Below are 15,916 nucleotides of genomic sequence, written 5' to 3' on the forward strand. Positions count from 1 at the left end.
CACGGCCCGACGACTGCGCCCTAGACCCGTTCCGCAGCCGCCGCATCGCCCTCACCGCCTGCTCGCCCCTGCTGCTGAGATAAACAAGCGCGGGCGGGCGCGGCTCCGGGAACCTGGGCCCAGGAACTACGTTTCCCAGCAGGCCGCGCGCTGTAGCGTGCGGAGGGGGGAGGGGCGTTGTGAGCGTGGCCCCCGGCAGTCCAGCGCGGCTTTCCGGGACCCTGGGGCCGCGTAGGGGCTGCAGTGCTGGGGATCGTGGGTGGTTTAGAGGTTGATGTGCCAGGTTCCAGGCGTAACGGGTGAATGAACCAGCTTGAGGCCCTTATGAAGGAGCCGAGTCGAGCCCAGCCGGAGGACCTCAGTGGTGTGCGCGAGGGCCGTGAGAGCACAAACAAAGCCCACCACCCCCCTTGCGAAGATCAAAGCTGCAGTGCACAAAGGGTTGCTTCCTGATGTCTGAGGTGGAAGAGGCTTTGAGATACTCTGCGCTTCCAGCAGTCCTAGGCCGTAGTGACTCTGACAAAGAAGAAAGAAGGCTACATTTCTATCCTGAGTGAGTTTACAACGTACTCAGGGTGAAAGGTCAAACACACTCAAAGGGGACCAGAGTACGTGCTGTAGCTCCTTAACAGGATTAACTGTGCATGCTGGTTCCTCGTACTGCCCAGTTTTGTTTTGTTTTTAACTGAGGGAAAAGTCACAGAAGATTAACCATTCTTAAACGTTCTATTCGGTGACGTTTAATACATTCACAGTGTTATGGAACTGTAGTTGCTACACACACCTGGCCCCAAAGGAAAACCCTCTGCCCATTAAGCAGTCACTATTTGCAGTTTTAAAAGATTAATTTCATAAGAAAACTTACAATCAGCGTTCTTCTCACACACGACTCTTGGTTAAGAAACCTTTGCGCAAGCATTTCCTGAAGACGGGGGGAAAAAGATGAAAATGAATCATGGATTTCGTTCAATCTAATGCCATCAATAACCTCAGATATGCAGATGACACTACCCTTATGGCAGAAAATGAAGAGGAACTAAAAAGCCTCTTGATGAAAGAAGAGAGTGAAAAAGTTGGCTTAAAGCTCAACATTCAGAGAACAATGATTATGGTATCTGGTCCCGTCACTTCATGGGAAATAGATGTGGAAACAGTGTCAGACTTTTTGGGGGCGGGGGGCGGGGGGGCTCCACAATCACTGCAGATGGTGACTGCGGCCATGAAATTAAAACACGCTTACTCCTTAGAAGAAAAGTTATGACCAACCTAGATAGCATATTGAAAAGCAGAGACATTACTTTGCCAACCAAGGTCCATCTAGGCAAGGCTATGGTTTTTCCAGTGGTCATGTATGGATGTGAGAGTTGGACTGTGAAGAAAGCTGAGCGCCGAAGAATTGATGCTTTTGAACTCTGGTGTTGGAGGAGACTCTTGAGAGTCCCTTGGACTACAAGGAGATCCAACCAGTCCATTCTAAAGGAAATCAGCCCTGGGTGTTCTTTGGAAGGAATAATGCTAAAGCTGAAACTCCAGTACTTTGGCCACCTCGTGTGAAGAGTTGACTCATTGGAAAAAGACTCTGATGCTGGGAGGGATTAGGGGCAGGAGGAAGAGGGGATGACAGAGGATGAGATGGCTGGATGGCATCACCGACTCGATGGACGTGAGTCTTAGTGAACTCCGGGAGATGGTGATGGACAGGGAGGCCTGGCGTGCTGCAGTTCATGGGGTCGCAAAGAGTTGGACACGACTGAGCGACTGAACTGAATGCCATAAGGCTTGCTGCCGGAAAATTAGGATTTAGCGAAACAGAATAAAGTCACAATCAGGTGGGAGAATTTGTTTTCATAATGGGTCACTGTTTTAGGTCCATAAGGAGGTGATCCTGTATTCTGCATTCCTTTTTTCTGTGCCACCAAGCCCATTTTCATTTCTGAAGGATACACCATTAAGTCTAAGACCTACATTTCCCACCCTCCTGGGACACAGTCATGGGCCAGGCCTTTGGCACCTCTAGAAATGACTGGGAATGATAACCTAGCTCACTTTCTCAGACCTGAGCTCTCAATCCATGCTTGCTCCTTTATACCCGATTACTTGTTCTAGCTTACCAGGCCAATTCTGTCACCAGCACTGCTTTATCATATCAGTGCTCAGTTCACAAGGACTCTGTGTTGCCTTACTTATATCAACATTTCCAGTTAGCATGCAGGAGTCTATTGTGTGAATTTATCCGACTTAACTCTCTAGTACACTTCAGTCCCTTTCCCTGTGATCTTAGCTGGTGCCAGAACACACTCCTGTTGCTTTCCACCAGAGGTCTGTGGTAGCAGGCTTGCAGTCATTTTAATCCTGGCATGTGTTGCCTAGTCTTAACACACTGGCTTTAACCACATGTATTGATATCTGCCTAATTTTCAAGTGTTTGCAAACATTTAACACCACCATGTTCATTTAAGTGCAAAAGGGGTGAAATCATCAAAGGACTAATGAGTGAAGAGAGATGAGAGCAAATTTAATGAGATAATAAAACTGGTAAGAAGAGAGAAATGTTAGCTAAATACATAAGCTTTGACATAGATATATTTTGACAAGAATTAGATGTATTGCAACCTTGGAGAAGTGCTATACCTGTCAGCAAGAAATATGATTCCGTGTTTTCAGCACCAAATTATCAGCAGTAACTGATGTTAATCCAGGAGAAGTTGGCCGTTTGCTGGAAAGAGAGACTTAAAAGACTAGTCCCAGGCACTTTTATGCAGCCCAAGGTAGGTCCTTGATAGAATACCGTAAGATTTCAACCCACCACATCAAAGGCAGTACCCTTGATACCTGCAGAGAACATCCAGGGCGGATGACGTCCCCTTCCCCTACTTCCCTGCAGACCCAGGAATTGATGAATGGTATTGATCATACAGGAGCCAGAGTAATTTTACTCTGGCTAACCAAAGAATTTGAAGATTTAACATTCCACTGTTGGCATGCATACATGCTCAGTCACTTCAGTCGTGACTGACTCTCTGCGACCCTATGAACTGTAGTCCGCCAGGCTCCTCTGTCCATGGGATTCTCCAGGCAAGAATACTAGAGCAGGTTGCCATGCCCTCCTCCAGGGGATCTTCCCAACCCAGGGATGGAACCCACGTGTCTTACATCTCCTCCGTTGGCAGGCAGGCTCTTCACCACTAGTGCCACCTGGGAAACCCCCACTGCTGGCAGAGCCCTTTAATTCCATTATACAAATTAGAATCATTGCAGCCCTAATTTGCTGTTAGAAATATACCCACAGCTGGCCTAAAGCTCAGCTAAAGCTGTAAAGATTAATGGCACATAGCCAGCATCATTCCTGATGCACCGGAGAGAAGTTGATTTATTATATACAGTGAGTGTCTTAAGGCTTAATTTTTAGCTGCACCTGGTTGAGAAGGGTATGGAGACAATATAAGTGAAATACACTGGGGCTCAAGGAAGTGTTCACTGAAGAACTAGCCCAGAAGTCCTTTGGAACAGTGACCAAGCTGTGGGATTTGTATATGGAGATAGTTTAAGGGGTATTACACAGGAAACAATTGGAAGTAGCCTGAATATCTAACAATGAAAGGTCAGTTACATTAGAGTGAATCCTGTTGGTAGATAGGTAAATCATGATTGTAAATCATGATTTTTTTTTTAAAGGTTTGGGAGTCATAATTCTTCATTCTTTGACTTGGTAGTCCTGTGCAACTTTTTGAATATTTAATCTTTAATACCTAAATCACAGAATGATGATGTATATAAACCATTAAGCATCTGGAAAGTACTCAGCAAACAGTGAATATATGTATGTTATTATACTGTGTGTCAAATAAGAAGCATGTTAAACTTTCAAAAGTAGGCTACAAATTGTGAATAGATACAATGATTACCTGCAGACACAGAAATAGTAAAAGGCAAAAGGGAAACAGCACCATAATGCCATAGCTGTTAAAGAATGAATTAAACAGAGTATACTGTAATATTCACTGGCTACTCCTTATCTGCCATCTTTTAAACTGTAAAATGTCAGATTTATTATGAAACTAAAATAGGTTGTAGCTGTTGGCTCATATTTAGTATACATAATCATGGAGTTAACTTTGGGTTTTAATCTTGTTTCCTTAAACAGCAAAAAATGAAAATTGCCTGGGGAATGACTAAGGAAATACAGTATTGAGGATGGAAAGTTTCTGCTACAAGGAATAGAAACCCTATGGCATTGGATAAAGTAAAAGTATGTTGCTATGAAGTAGTTAAAGTTTTTTCATCTACAGTGCTTTTTCCCGTAATTTCGGCAACAAAAACAGACTGGAACTCTTATTTTTTTAAGGCCAAAATGTCTCACTCAAAGATACTCTCACTTGAAAGAATGTGTTGTTCTGTGATACACGTATGAAAGACATCATTATATTTCATTGAGTTTCTGGGGCTGCTTAAATTTTAATTCACTGACCAAATCTCAGGTGAATTAGACTCATTAATTATACATAAATTTCTTGGACAGATGTGGGTTTCTGAATTGTTTGGGGGAGTATGTTGAAGTTGGAGAGCCATTAGGCATGCAGCATGTTGTTTTGAAGTTTTTATATTATTTCCTGGAAGGATCTTAGGTCCCAAATGTTTCCTGTTCAGTCGTTCTGACTTGTTCTGAAAATCTATCTCTTGGAAGATTCTTTCCCCTGAATTGAGTATTCAGCAAGGTTATCCATCCTCATTAATAGCACTCCTCCCAAGGGGGTACGTTTGGTTTCTGCCTGACACTAGACAGTGAAGACACGTTTTGATTCCTGTAATGACAGTTCCCCAACACAGGTTATTTTTCCCTCAAGCTCCTTTCAGTATGAGATGTTGAACATCAACCACTTTGTGATAAGTGAACCACTCTCTCTAAATTGTTTTTGTTTGGTTGCTTAAGTGTTTTCTACCAGGAGTTGAAAAAAAAAGGAAACATGTTACTTTTGTAAAGGCAAATTAGACAAGTTAGACAGTTATAGGGCTCAGGAGTTCCCTGGTTGTCCAGTGGTCAGGGTTTGTTGCTTTCACTGCCAGAGACTGGCCCAGGTCCAGTCTCTGGTTGGGATGAAAAGAAACACCAGGGGGTGTAGGAGCAGCGTAGCGTGCATGCCCCGATCTTATATCACACAGCGGCACACCTCCGAGCCACCAGCTATAAACCAAGGTTCCACATCAGGTTGGACTTGCAGCAAATATTTTCCGGTGGCTGTGACATGTATTTTTTAATTTACTGAAAATCTGTTGATTGTAATTTGATAGTAATTAGGTTAATTTCTCTCACAAGGGAAATTTGACCGGGAAATTTTGGAAAGCTAGTTTTTACTGGCAGTCATTTAGAAGGGTAAATAAGCACTTAAAATTTTTTTCACTAATATTTCTGTAACTATTTGAAGCTGACATACTGTAATCTCAAAAAAAAAAAAAAAATCCATAATCCTTCAGCATTTCCTCCTTTCCCCGACCACCATCCCATTCCAAGTTGTTGCTCTGTTGGCTCCTGTTCTGACAGAACCGTGGGAAATGGCCTTTTAAAACCTTAACCCACTGTGATTCATTTAACTTTTTTTTTCAATGATGCACAGTAAGAAATATGTACACAGCATGTATTAATAACCGAAGTCAAAGTTTCACAAACTGAATCAAGTTCAGTGCATTGATTTATCTTCTATTTTGGTGGGGAGGGAGAGGGTTGATTTTTTAATGCCAGTCTCAACCTTCTAAATTGGTTTCATGACTTTTCTTGGGCCCAGACTCTGCTTCAGCATCTTCATTTCTGGCCAAGCCCCCACAAGACGGAGTGAAAGAGCGTACCCGGGCCATCCGTGGAGTCCGCTCCCCCAGCACAGGCATGAGTTACGGCCCCAGTGATGGTCATAATGTCCACTCAATTTAATAACCAGGGAAATGCATGTATAGAAATTAGAGAGCCAGCACAGCATTGCCAGCTGGAGGAGCTAGTAAAACAAAAAGTAGGAAAGATGCCTCTTCATGATGACATACTCTCATCGTTGTAGTAACAGCTGGCTTACGTTCCGGGCACTGTTCTAGATGCTCTTCATTAATTTGCTCATTTACTTTTCACAAGAATCCTGAGGAAGAGGGACTTTTATCCCTGTTTAAGCCAAGTACTGAGCTAAGACACAGCTAAGAAGTAGACTAAGAATGCCCTGGGACAGGCTTTCTCCCTGGAAAAGCTTTTTCCTCAAGGAAGTTTATCTATACACATGTAGTAAGTACATCGAGACATTTTATTTTGAGAAAACTAGACTCAGTTAAACAGCATTTCTCCTGAAAACTCTTATGTGTCCTTCTTTGTATCTTTGACTAGTGTAGTTCTGGTCGTTTAGATATCCGAGATGCTGATTTAGGAATCTGAACATTTGGTGGGATTGGCATGAGAGGCACACTCTGTGTTATTTGATGTGTTATTACTCTATGTTACTTTTTTCTCTTAAGTATGCATTTGTTGGCTCTGAATAGGTTTAGGGTAAGCAGAATGAGCAACAGAGTTAATAATGACCAACAGGGAAAATGCCTGAAAGTTGCCTCTCCCAGTGCAGTGCTTGATGTCACTCACAGAGTGTTGAGTGCCTTCTGGGTGTCAGGCAGTGTGCCTTTTGCTGAGCATAATGTAGGGATACAAAGTATATGCTGACCAGAAAAATTAAGTTTGTGATCTAAGTAGATAGTACCATAGAGATTATGACGGGAGCCCCTCCTTGACCAGAGTAGAGGAAGGAGGGATGAAGAGGATGTTGCTAGTAGATATATTTTTTTTTTAATTTTAAAGTGCTTTTAATTGAGTAGAGTTCATATGCCTCCATAAAATCCAAAAGGTACTTTGGCAAGAATGGAACATAAATTCATCCCATGAATTTGTTAAAGATTAGTCCTGAATTCTTAAAGCCTAGGAAATACAATGCTTTGAAGAACGAAAAATTTGTAACTAACAACTTGATAACCTTTTCTTTTTTCAGACACCTTCAGCAGTAAACAAGATAAAACAACTTCTTAAAGATAAGCCTGAACATGTAAGTAAAACCAATCAGACAAATATTTCCTAACAAATTGAAGTTGTGTTTCCACAATATGTTTATCTTGTGATAAACAGTATACTTTCATTAATTAGGGGTTTTTATTTAAAAAGTGAAATATGCTCGTGATTGTTAAATGCAAATAACACAGGTTGTTATGAAAAGGAAGTCACTCTCTCACCCCACATTCTTTGTTCACTCTCCCTTCAAAGAGGCAGCCTCCTCGTGTCCTTGCAGAGACATCTGTAGTTTATTTATACCTCGACCAGGGTTTCTCAGCCTCAGCACCGGTGATGTCTTGGACTGGGTAGTTCTTTGTTGAGAGTGAATTGCAGGATGTTTAGCAGCATCTCTCGCCTCTGTCAGAGTAATTCCCTGAGGGGAACCACCAGCCTGGGCTTTGCTTTTTACGTTTGCATGTGTGTCTCTTTTCCTACCTGGGTGAAAACATACCATGCAGGCTGTGGTAACGTTTTGCTTTGCCCCTGATAATATAGTGTGAACATCCTTCCCTGTCCTTATGTAAGGTCCTCATGCTTTTTCATGGCTGCATAGACTAGTATATTCCACTGAACAAGTTTATGTAGCCAGGCTCTCATATAAAAGGTCTTTGGGGTTGTTCTCTTTCGATGCTGCCACAAATATTATTCAGCATGTATTTACTGTCTGTAGCATGCCATTGCTCTAGACCTGTAGGCGTAGCTTAGTTCATCTATGTCGACTATATTCTTAGATGTAGAATTGTTCAACAAGGGGTGTGCATATCATCTTAGTGCATCATTAATTATCTAAGGGATATGTAAATGACTTCCAAAACAATCAATATTTGGTGATTAGACAACAGAGTAATTTCTGGGTTCTTTTGCACAATCTGTGTTATGGTATAATGGGAGTTCTAGCATGTTCCTCCTAAGAATTATTAAATCTAAAGTGTATCAGTGTTCCAACTCAGTTTGGGTAGACTAAAGACCAGAGCATAAATTGACAAGTTGACACAATTTTGCTTTGTAGTGTTGAGGCATGTTTGTTCACGATGTGAAAAGGGTTGACCAGGCGCTTCATCAGGTGTTACTTGTGGCGTAAGCACTTCCTTTTCCAAACTCCAGTTACCTAAAGTGCCTGAGTCTATTCCTGATAGTTGAACTTCCTGCTACTGTGAGTCTTCCTGTTGTAAAGATAAAAGCTAAGTTAAATATTTATGACATGTGCTCCAGAATTTCAGTCAGGCAGTTTATTATTTATCATGTTGAGTATGTGGAATTTCCTCACAGATTCTCAAAGCTGTCCTCTGAAAGTGTGGTAAGACTACTGTCTCCTTGTTTGAGGACAGAAGAGAGTGCTCTGAGTGCTCCGGTTCCTCAGAACCCCCAGATGGCTTAGCATCTAACTCACGCTCTTCACCAGCTGTCTTCCCACGTTATAGTTACTTTACTGGAGCAAGCACATGTTACTGCTTTTCAGGGAAACAAGATGAGCTTACTAAAATGATACTTCTTATGATAATGCTATATACACACATGAAAAAGAAGATGGGACCCCAGAATAGAAATTGGGGAAATGTTAGAAAATTACACAGACGCAGACATTAGTATTTTAAAAGTGCTCTTTGATCACTTTTTAAATTTCCTGTGTCTGTGTTGACTGCAATCTTTTGCTTTCTGGTAGTCGAGAATGTTTACAGAATTACGGCCCCATGTCACGTAGAGGCAAAATGAGATTGCCAGGTGACGGCCTATGAACCTTGGTGAACCTGTAGGGAAACTTCTGGGAGCGTGGAGCAAAAACATTTTTGAGAAAGTCCAATTTTCTTAGATAGTCATCTCTGCTATTGGATATTTTTTTCCTTTAAAAAAAGCAAAGGTGATTATTCCTTTTTGGATTAAAATTCTTCCCTTAAAAATGGTTATTCCCAGACTAAATGGCTAATAGTAATCGTTAAGTAGTAAACTTGGGTTTAGGTATAGTGGAATATTATAAAGGCATTAATTGCAAATGGTAATTATGCAAGTTAATTACATGGGGAAATGTTTTAAGTGGAAAAAACAGAGAGTAAACTTTTTTATTTCTACTCCTAATAAAAGCTATGCTTGGGGAATGCCCTGGAAGTCCATTGATTAGGACCTTGGGCTTTCACCGCCAAGGGGGCAGGTTCAGTCCCTGGTCAAGGAAGTAAGATCCTACGAGCTGTATGATGTAGCCAAAAGAAATTTAGGTTTTATATGACGTAGGCTGAGAGAAAACAGGAAGAAACACATAGCTCATTTTTATAGTAGCAATGACTGTAATTTTGGGGGGCAGTTTTCCCTTTGTATTTTTTCTTTGTATATAATTGGTTTTTATTCTTTTTCAGATCCGTGCCAGCATTGTAGTGATACGTGTAGATAATTGAGATGTTTATATGCTAGTTTCTCATTCTGCTTCCTAAAGGGACATTTTATAACAGAAATCTAATATTTATCTTTCGCTTTTGAAGAAATGAATATCAGATAGGGCTTTTATTAATATAATTGTTTAATCTGTGCTACCTCAAAACCAAGTTTACTTTTACAATGCCTTTTCAGGTTGGTGTGAAAGTTGGTGTCCGAACCAGGGGTTGTAATGGCCTTTCCTACACTTTAGAATATACAAAGACAAAAGGAGACTCTGATGAAGAAGTTATTCAAGATGGTGAGCTTTAAACAAACTTTTTCTGGGCACTCTGTTCTACCTAAAATGTTGAGCCTTCTGAAGCCTGAAGAGTAATGATGATAATAGTAAGAATGGTGTCTAATGCTCACTATGAGGGAGACGTGGTTTAACAAGCTTTCATATGTTAACTGTTTTATGCACAGCAACTAAATGCAAATAGTTCTATATTGCCCCCATTTGGCAGATGAAGAAACTGAGGCACTAAGAGGTTAAATATCTTTGCGTAAGGTCACACAGCTAGGAAATGGCCTTGTGAACATTTGAACCCAATCAAGTTTACCCCGGAGCTGTCCTCTTAGTAACCAGTTGATATATTATTGGATAAACTTACTTGTTTCAGTTATGAAAGGTTATCATTGTGTGTCTAAAGATTTTAAGATGATAAAACTTCAACCACTTGAATGAACCAACCACTTTGGTGTGAAGCATCTACATCAAATAAGTAAATATTATTTTAAAATCAGTGCATAAAAGTATCTTAATCCTGTAATCTTTTATCTGACTCAGTTTCTTGTAAGGAAGAAAGCTTTCCTAATCCATTTGTATTTATGAGGATACCTACCTCCACCTACATAGTAACTAGGAAGTTATGTTATTATCAGTTTTCCAATCCGTAAGTAGAAAAACAGAACTACTTGTCCTGATCACTCTGATTTCATCTTATTAAATCAGTCCATTGTATCATAGTCCTTTGTGTTTCTCTAGGCTTGGAGGTTTTTTGTGTGCACAGATGTCATTTCAGGATGTTCATTAATGTTATTGACTGCATCTTTACAGCACTCTTACTGAGAATATACAGATTTTCATCATGTGGCAAATTTCAGTTTTACATAGAATTGCCATGGAATTTGCTTGTGTACAGCTGTCTAGCCTAGTACAATTGTTTTTGACATAAATTATTGTGTAGGAAAGGGGACAGACAGGAAACTGAGCACTGCATTCCTTAAAGGAAATGAGACAGATTCAAAAGCATCTTGTTTGACTTCTGTTAGTGGTTACTATTTAAAGTTCAGTTGTGCTTTGAATCAGCACGTTCCAGGGTGGGCATGACTCATGTTCTATGACTCAACGTTTTCTTCTCCCTCAGGAGTCAGAGTGTTCATCGAGAAGAAAGCACAGCTAACACTGTTAGGAACAGAAATGGACTATGTTGAAGACAAATTATCCAGTGAGTTTGTGTTCAATAACCCAAACATCAAAGGAACATGTGGCTGTGGAGAAAGCTTTAACATTTGACTCCTCAGGACTGCTCGGGCTGTAGGCCGCCGGAGACCTGTGGAAGCTCTGGGGCTTATTGAAGAAACCATGTGACTGTCACGTGATTAAGGTGTGTAATGTATGGCTGCCTTCCAAGGAAAATAAAGTGATGCATTCGAAAATGAAGCCAGTGTGTTAGATTCCAGAGAATTGATACTTTTGTTCTATATACGAGACAGAAAATGAGAATCCATTGCTCTCTTTGGGTCATCTTTCTGATCTGTAAAGAAAAAGTTAAATTCTCCTTCCTGCATCCTTTCTGTTAGAACTGGTTCCATGAAAGTGGCCTTCCTGGGAGGATTTCAGAAAACGTATTCTTAACAGCTGTGCTTTGGTAGATCTTTCACTTCCCTTCAGAGGCAAGAAGTCCAGACTGCTGGTGTTCTGTGATGGTGTACTGTTTTCCTACCCAGACTTGGCATCGTGTTCCTACATTTTTCATCCAGAATTTGAGCGTCAGATGCCGCATTTGCTTATCACCCTGTAGCATCCCCAGCCATTAGATTAAAATAGTGGACAAAGCTTTCCTTGAACTATAGTGCTGAACAGTTCCCAGTGATGAGATCAGAAGGTAGATACTTCACCACCTGTTTTTAAGTCCATTTCTTTTGCCACTCTTAAGTGTCTGCCCAGAGGTGAGACCTCAAGCTGACTCAGATCCTTTCTCTTAAAGTCTCTTTAAGGGACTTCCCTGGTGGTCCAGTGGTGAAGATTCCCCGCTTCCACTGCAGGGGTCATGGGTTCCATCCCTGATCAGGGAAATAAGATCCCAAAATGCTGCATGGCAAGGCCAAAAAAAAATAGCAGGAAGTTCTCTGAAAAGCCATCTAACCCATTCACTCAATTCTTTACCTGGGGAATAAAACCAGAAGAATGCTGATGGGCTTTTGTCCCCCGACACTGCAGGCTGGATTGGGGCAGAGCGGGGACCACCTACATCTCCTGTCTTGGAGGTGCCACACCAGCTCTGTGCTCTGAGGCAGTCAGTGGAGGTAAATGGGTGATCTGGCTTCTTTACCTGGTCAGCGTTTTGATTAGATTTCCTTGTAATTTGGAAAGCATATTTAGCTTTATTTTATTTGGGGTGAGAAGAGTCTTATTTTAAAACCCATTTATGTGAATCACCATCTTGTTTCACTAAGACTTGGAACAGTAGTTCATACTAGCAGGGAAGAGGACACTGTAGCAACCCAGAATTGTTCTTTTGGAATGTGGTAGTGATTGTGAAGCAGAACACGGGCATCTTTTCTTGTAATTCCCAGCATGTGTACACTTTCTGGATCCTAAGTCCAGTTGCTAAAAGTTTAAGCCTAATATTTTAACCTAACATTTTTATCGCCACGCTTTCTTAAAGAATGTTCCTTTTGTCCTTTAGTTATCAATTTTCCTGGATTTGACTTATTAAGTATTCTATGAGATGACATATTTGCTGCTTTTGAAGGCCTGTTCTTATGAATTGAAGTAGCCGAGTTCCTTTATGTTTGACATATTTACTAAGGTACCTGGCACAAGATGCCCCAAAACCTAGAGCAGCAGCTTTATGTAAATGCTTATGAATTTGTATTGTTACTATAATTGTCAACCCACTTATAATTTATGCAATACTGTATATATGTAGAGATTGAATTGCCAATAAAAAAAAAAAAAAAAAAAAAAAGTAGCCTCTTTGTGATCATAAAGTTGCCTTTTCTTTTAAGACAGCAGGATTTGGGAGTAGAGCCATCGTTGCTACTAGTAGGTAATGCTGGATTTTTCTAACCAGTCTCCCTGCCGCCAGGATTTTCCACACCCAATTCTGTTCCATCCACTCTTTCAGTAGCTGGGTTCCTTGTGCAGCCTGTTGACAGACCATTTCAGACTGCTCTGGGCTCCAGAGTCCTCATCCTCATCCTCAGCCTCTCGTGCATTGTCTTTCCCCATTTCATTCTAAGGGTTCGCTTCATCCAAACTGCTGCCTACACCCTCCCATGCAGATTTGTTCTTTCCTTTCTCACGTGGTATTACTCCTGATATGGAATGCCTTTTCCAACTCTGTGACTTGAGCTTTATGTTCATCTCCTACACAAAGCTGCTTAGCAGTTACCTTCAGGCGTATTTGTAAGCACCTGGTCTCTCCCATCCCTGAAACGTCAAAGATAACCAGAGACAGGCTCTGATCTCAAAGATCTCAGCATTGACAAATTAGACAGACACCAATGAATAGGGTAAGTAAAATAAAATGGTAGGTAAAGGCTAATAGTATTTATTCCATACTTGCTTCATGCCAGGAACTGTTCTGATTAGCATACTCTTCACGACAGCCCAGTAAAGTAACTGATGACTGTCTTTTTCATAAATGAGAAACTGAAGTATAGCATGGATAAAATATTGATAGTTGACCTAAGGTCACATGGTAAGTAGTTGAGTCAGGACAGCAAGCCACAGCAATCTAACTCCAACCCCACGTCCCCCACAGTTAGGTCACACTACACATGATAACTGAGATTGCAGACGCACTTCTAAAAAGGTTTTTATTTAAGGATGTGGCTCAGAGGTTAAAGCGTCTGCCTCCAATGTGGGAGACCCGGGTTCAATCCCTGGGTCGGGAAGATCCCCTGAAGAAGGAAATGGTAACCCACTCCAGTATTCTTGCCTGGAGAATCCCATGGACGGAGAAGCCTGGTAGGCTACAGTCCACGGGTTCGCAAAGAGTCGGACACGACTGAGTGACTTCATTTCACTTTACTTCAGGCAGTAAAGAATCTGTCTGCCATGCAGGTGACCTGGGTTCAAGGTCAGGAAGATCCCTAGAGAAGGGAATAGCTACCCACTCCAGTATTTTTTTTTTTTCCACTCCAATATTCTCGCCTGTAGAATTCCATGGACAGAGGAGCCTGGCGGGCTGTAGTCCATGGAGTCACAAAGATGACTGAGCAACTAACACTTCCACTTTTTCACAGGTGATAAGAACCGAGATTGCAGGTGCACTTCTCAAAATGTATCTAAGAGGTTATGACGTGTGAGCTGAGTCTTAGAGGGGAAAGACGGAAGAGAATGAACAAAAGAGGGTTAAAAGCACGCTAGGAAACTAGACACTTAGAAGACTATGAGGAACAAGGTGCAGGAGACGGGCAGGTGGGCCCAGGACCTGGGACTGACTCAGTTCTTTGGGTGCTGGGAGCCACTAAGGCTTTCCCAAGGGGGTCATGAAAACAACTACATTGTGAAGTGTCGCCGTGGCTCCCCTGTGGAGCTGGAGAAGGCTACATGAAGAAGGCAGGAGGAAGCTACTGCCAAACCCCAAATGAGATCTGAGGGTGGAGCCAGCGTGAGGAAGGCTTTAGGTGAAGTGGGAGGGACTCCCCTAACACACCAACCCCAGCAGGCTACCATTTTGTGACTTTTGGCCAATCGCATTAGCAGTGTTTGTGCTGGTGTCTGGGTTTTGGTTTGTTGCTTGCACTATAGTGAAAGGTTGTGGAACTCAGGAGCACTGTCATCTTTGATATTCACTTAGCACCAAGCACATGGTTATTTGGCAGAATAACTCCTACAGCCGTTTCATGTCCTGTCTGTCCTGCATCCTATTCATCCCAGCGCTGCTTCAGCCCCTGGGTGTCCTGTGTGGTCACTTGGTGGCACCCTGTGTGACACATAGGCCATCAGCTGCTATGGAGGGAGCTTCAGGGGGAGGCAGAGCCAATGCTTGATCACGGTTAGATCAGGTTTAGAAGCCCAGTCAGTCTTCCATACGGGACATTAACTGTGGGGCTCAGGCCACTGTGACTAAAATACCCCTTGAGGAATTTCAAGAGATGAAGGGTGGGCCCTGCCTTCTATCTTTGGAGCCACAAGAATGGCTTTTTTTTTTTCCCCCTCAAAGAGGAGAGGGTAGAATAGGGTTGGAAAAATCCCTGCAAGATCAGATGTCCCTTAGGTTTCCAGAACTTCCTAGATTTCACTCAGCAAGACATATCTTAAAAAACCAGCCTTTCTTGTTTTGGAGGCTGAGATCAAGAAATGCAGAAGCCTGTGATGTTAAGCGCCTGGTAATTCCCCTGCCATCTAACAGCTGTAAGGACATTCACTGCCTGCAAAGCTCTTTACCGTCTTTAACTACCAGCATCACATTTGTGCCTCAGACAGACACGCCTCGGGCCAGAGAGACAGCTTCAGGGTGGAATAAACACAAACACGATACTGATGCTTAGTTTGTGCTATTTGTAGGAGGCTGGTGTGCCACATATGTCAGGAGTGAGATACACCTGGATTGAATCATGAGTTCTGTCATTTTGTAGTCTTGAGACCTAGCATAGGTTAAGTAACTTCTCTCAGCCTGTTTCCCTTCTCTAGAACAAGCTCAGAACTGGGAGTCAGTTGCTGAGCTAACGGAGGAGGCAATGGCAACCCACTCCAGTACTCTTGCCTGGAAAATCCCATGGATGGAGGATCCTGGTAGGCTGCAGTCCATGGGATCGCAAGGAGTCAGACACGACTGAGCAACCTCACTTTAACTTTTCACTTGCATGCATTGGAGAAGGAAATGGCAACACACTCCAGTGTTTTTGCCTGGAGAATCCCAGGGACAACAGAGCCGGGTGGGCTGCCGTCTATGGGGTCACACAGAGTTGGACACAACTCAAGTGACGCAGCAGCAGCTGAGCTAACTGCAGGCAAGCAGCATCAGCTTAGAGTGCATGCTCAGTACATTACAGTCCTAGCCCCTCTCACCCATGGAAAAGTGAAAAAGTGAAATTGGTTTAGTCATGTCCAACTCTGCAAACCCATGTACTATACAGTCCATGGAATTCTCCAGGCCAGAATACTGGAGTGGAGTGGGTAGCCTTTCCCTTCTCCAGGGGATCTTCCCAACCCAGGGATCAGATCCAGGTCTTCTGCATTGCAGGTGGATTCTTTTTTATGTATTT

The 15,916-nt window shown here is 42.3% G+C and overlaps 1 protein-coding gene across 2 annotated transcripts; it reads left to right on the plus strand.

The window, feature by feature from the left end:
• Window positions 1-1,721: 1,721 nt before the first annotated feature.
• Window positions 1,722-12,661, plus strand: ISCA1 (iron-sulfur cluster assembly 1). 2 transcript variants are annotated; one of them, XM_010840032.1, is made up of 4 exons: window positions 1,722-2,768; window positions 7,008-7,061; window positions 9,626-9,731; window positions 10,840-12,661. In XM_010840032.1, exons 1-4 carry the CDS (start codon window positions 2,688-2,690, stop codon window positions 10,986-10,988), a joined length of 390 nt encoding a protein of 129 aa, XP_010838334.1. In that variant the 5' UTR covers window positions 1,722-2,687; the 3' UTR covers window positions 10,989-12,661. The 2 variants fall into 2 exon arrangements, with proteins under 2 accessions (XP_010838334.1, XP_010838335.1); XM_010840033.1 differs by lacking the exon at window positions 1,722-2,768 and adding an exon at window positions 3,229-4,249.
• The last annotated feature ends 3,255 nt before the right edge of the window (window positions 12,662-15,916 follow it).

This window comes from Bison bison, unplaced genomic scaffold, assembly GCF_000754665.1.
Source record: "Bison bison bison isolate TAMUID 2011002044 unplaced genomic scaffold, Bison_UMD1.0 scf7180017864141, whole genome shotgun sequence".
In the NCBI taxonomy this organism is placed as follows: Eukaryota; Metazoa; Chordata; class Mammalia; order Artiodactyla; family Bovidae; genus Bison; species Bison bison.

Coding starts and splice junctions, on each gene's coding strand:
- ISCA1 (XM_010840032.1), top strand. CDS start 2,688: ATGTTAATCCAGGAGAAGTTGGCCGTTTGCTGGAAAGAGAGACTTAAA. Junction 2,769..7,007: donor GCACTTTTATGCAGCCCAAG/GTAGGTCCTTGA, acceptor TTCTTTTTTCAG/ACACCTTCAGCAGTAAACAA. Junction 7,062..9,625: donor TTAAAGATAAGCCTGAACAT/GTAAGTAAAACC, acceptor ATGCCTTTTCAG/GTTGGTGTGAAAGTTGGTGT.